Raw genomic sequence first — 3646 nt, 5'->3', positions numbered from 1 at the left:
TAACTAAATTTTAAGTTACTGCTTTTTCTGCAAGTGCTGTTCGCACTGGTAAGTTCTAAGTTTAGTTGTTGGTAAGTTCTAGTGCAGTTTATATATTTGCAAACCTGACGAGATGAACGTGAGGCAGCAGTTTGTAGAAGAATTTAATGGCATACTACGCGATATCCTAAATATTATATTAGAAGAAATAAATGAAGAAATATATGAAGAGAAAAATAGACCTAAACGACTTTGGGAGCAAAAGTGGATCAGCAGGAGGGAAAAGTTCGGTGCAAGTCGTCAACTTGCACGAAAAAAGAGAATAAATTCTATTCGAGTGTACTAAATTTTTACTTGATCCATAACTTGTTACTTACCACATATAAATAGGTTCAAGTGACTTAAAATTTAGTTAAAATTTAGTTGACTGTTCCCGTGTAAACAAGCCATGGCATGGTTGACGGTACTACCCTGCATTTTGTGTACTGTGCAAGCCCAACATAATATAATTGGTAGCATTCTTCGTTCTGCAGTGCCGTGACTATATTTTGCTGGAAATTGCACAGACTTGGGTTGGATAAGGTGAAAACCGTCTTTATCGAAGTCTATACGGACGGATAGTGTGTTAGTTTCATACATTTGTGCTCTCCGGAAGCAGGGCCATATGATTTCTGTAATATGGCCAATGGCACCATTCACCAGACCTTTGGACACATCTACATTGTAACGCAACATCACCTTGGCCCCAACGAATATTTCTAACTCCTTAGGTAGCCCTCCTGTCTTGTTTATGTCGGATGGTATAATTTCGCCCCGTTGCCCTGAGGCGGGTACGTCAACGACGTCATATTACACCCTGATGCCACTCAGTCCTCGGCACGGCCTCACCTTGACTTGGGTATTTGGAGGAATGCGCCACTTATTTCAACTTTCAGACGGATTGAATAACGGAGTTTATGTTCAGCATTTTTTTTTTTAAACTCGCATACGTATTCTCTGTAAGTCCTTTCATTTGATACCCATATTGTAGGCAAGCATTAAAAATAATTAGTCCGCCATCTTGGGCGTTCCACCATGTTGGATTTAGAATAATGTCACACAGCTAATCACATATTGTCATCCAAACCGAATGTGTATACAAAATTTTAGCTCAATCGGTTGAAGATATCTGCTTCAAAATTGAGTTTCAAGCTTTAGAAGTCCGCCATATTGGATTTAGAGTGACGTCACATTAATTTTCGAGTTATTAGCAAACCCTTTCATTTGATACCCATATTGTAGGAGTGCATTAAAAAAATAATTAGTCCGCCATCTTGCATGTGCCGCCATGTTCGATTTAGAATGACGTCACATAGTTAACCATGCATTGTCATCCAAACTGAACGTGTATACAAAATTTCAGCTCAATCGGTTGAGGATATCTGCTTCAAAATTGAGTTGCAAGATTCCACCCGAACAAACATATTACATACATTGCAAGTTAAATAAAAGCTTGTAAAAACAATGTTTTCTTTGTGGTCAAAAAGTGCATTTTGATACAAAATTAGTTACCATATCCCATATACAGATACACGCACATAGATGCGATCACTACACACAAACAAAAACACGTATGTAATGTATATGTTAAGGTTAAAATCATTTGGTTGATCTACATTCACCCACAAATGATTCCAAAGTAGGTAGCTCATAAAACTGAGAAGTGTCGTTCTGGACAAACATGTGCTTTGTTAATGGGGTTATAAAAAGGGATAATGAGGTAAAAAAAAGTATCAAAAACATCAAAACAAACAAAGCACGACATTAACTACCCACGATACCTGTGGCTGTTGCTTGGACGAGGATGTTTTGGTCGCATTTCGTCCGGTTTTGAAATGGAGTCGTCGGAGGGCAGAAGTGGCAGTGGTGATAAGGTCGTCGGGGGGTCGGGGAGACTTGGGGGGGCCCGACTGCGAATTGACGGTCATCCTGGGGCGCGGGCTAGAGGGAGGGCAGTGGCTGTTCGATGATGTCAGGGGACCGCTGCTCGAAACGCAGCTGTCGCTCTCCTGACAACACTGCTGAAACAGAAAAACACTAGCTGTTAGGACACCACCACTTTTCCTCGTCATGAGTTCAAATATATTTGTAAGTCAACGCGTGTCTAGGTCCCACATATTTTTCAATGTGCTTATTCTACTGTGCGTACTGGAATAAGTCCTACAATATTTTTCGAAACATATGGTATTTAAAACTATACCGTATCATCTTAAGAGCGATTTGCTTTCATGGAAACAAGACGAGAAATGTATGTAAACACGGGTCCTCAAATACTTTTTTATCGAAATAGAAGACGTTAAATATTGTGATTTCTTGTTACTCAGAACTGATTTCGAATTATTGAATTATCGAAATTGATGAATGCTGAAAATGTATACTATGGGCTTTTCACGTAACTAGATTTATTTAGGAAAGAGACGACAACAAGAAGTTCAAGTATTGCCAACTTAACCTCTCTGCCTGTTGCCTATTAGATCATTTTTTATAATATAGTGAAGGTTTATAACAGTTTAAATAATGAATGATGAGGATCTTCCAAAACATTGCTCAAAAAAAAGTCGTCATATTGTATTTCCGTATAACAGTCTCTTTTTCATCTGTGACATAACTGATTATAAAAAATTGTATCTATATTTTATTGGAGAATAATATTAATTTTTATTTAATTTGTATTTTGTCATTTAATTTATATTTTTTAACTGTCCTTCACTAAACTTCATACCATTTTAGAAATAGAAAAGACATGAAATAAATAATTTAAAAAATTGTGAATGGTCGATTAAGATGTACAATTATTTTAAATAATGACATTTATTAGTAGGGCTGTCAGAGAGAGCCGCAATTCAATGACGTGCCAAGCGAGTCAACCGAGACATGCGTGACGTCACGTTAGTATACTGTTGTCTTTGTTATCGTGTGGATGTTGCGTAATTAAATCCTATCTGTTAGTGTTTATGGTGGTGTATTGTCGACAATTTAGCCTTATTTATTAGTATTTGTTATTATTATTACTACTGCTATTATTATTTAAATGAACAAAATTAGTATATCCTATACTTAATCATAACTAAACAAGACTAACTTTTTAGGTATTCGAGACATATTCGTTGTATTTATAGCATTTTAGTGCTTAACAGTATAAAATACCTATAAAAATTCATTCACCACTATTTTGTTTTGTGAAATAAACATAATCCTTAAAACCACAGCTTAATATTTAATCAAGTCAATAACAAAACTGTTTTTAATATTATTTCAATTTTTGTACTTTCATTTTAACATCTTAGAAAAGGAACAAATGATTGTCGCAAAGATAAGTCAGATGCATTTTTTTTGCTTTATATGATCAGTTTTCATAAGTTGTACGTTCCCGATGAATGCACTTTATGTTGGCGATATGGAGATTTGTTTAGTATTCCAAGTACATAGTTCAAAAGAAATTTATATTCAACAAAAAAATAGAAAAAATACTGCAGCTTAGAGTTTGTATTGTTTTAATTGTCTTTAAATTTGCAGTTGTCTGAAAAATAATCAAAATTTGCAGTAACCCTAAGTTTATTTTTACAATGTTTTTCCTTTTTCAATTTATTGTCGAAAGAGAATTTTGATTTAGTTTTGTCATTAATAA

At 35.2% G+C, this 3646-nt stretch overlaps 1 protein-coding gene across 1 annotated transcript in view; it reads right to left on the bottom strand.

Moving 5' to 3' along the window:
- LOC108908860 overlaps positions 1-1946 on the bottom strand; it is a 129742-nt gene extending 127796 nt beyond the window's left edge. The window contains exon 1 of the mRNA XM_023454832.1: positions 1800-1946. Within this exon, the coding sequence (XP_023310600.1) occupies positions 1800-1946 (147 nt within the window). The remainder of the gene's footprint in view (positions 1-1799) is intronic.
- Between the last annotated feature and the right edge of the window lie 1700 nt (positions 1947-3646).

Source organism: Anoplophora glabripennis, unplaced genomic scaffold, assembly GCF_000390285.2.
Source record: "Anoplophora glabripennis isolate ALB-LARVAE unplaced genomic scaffold, Agla_2.0 scaffold81, whole genome shotgun sequence".
NCBI lineage: Eukaryota > Metazoa > Arthropoda > Insecta > Coleoptera > Cerambycidae > Anoplophora > Anoplophora glabripennis.
This window is presented reverse-complemented; position numbering and strand designations above follow the sequence as displayed.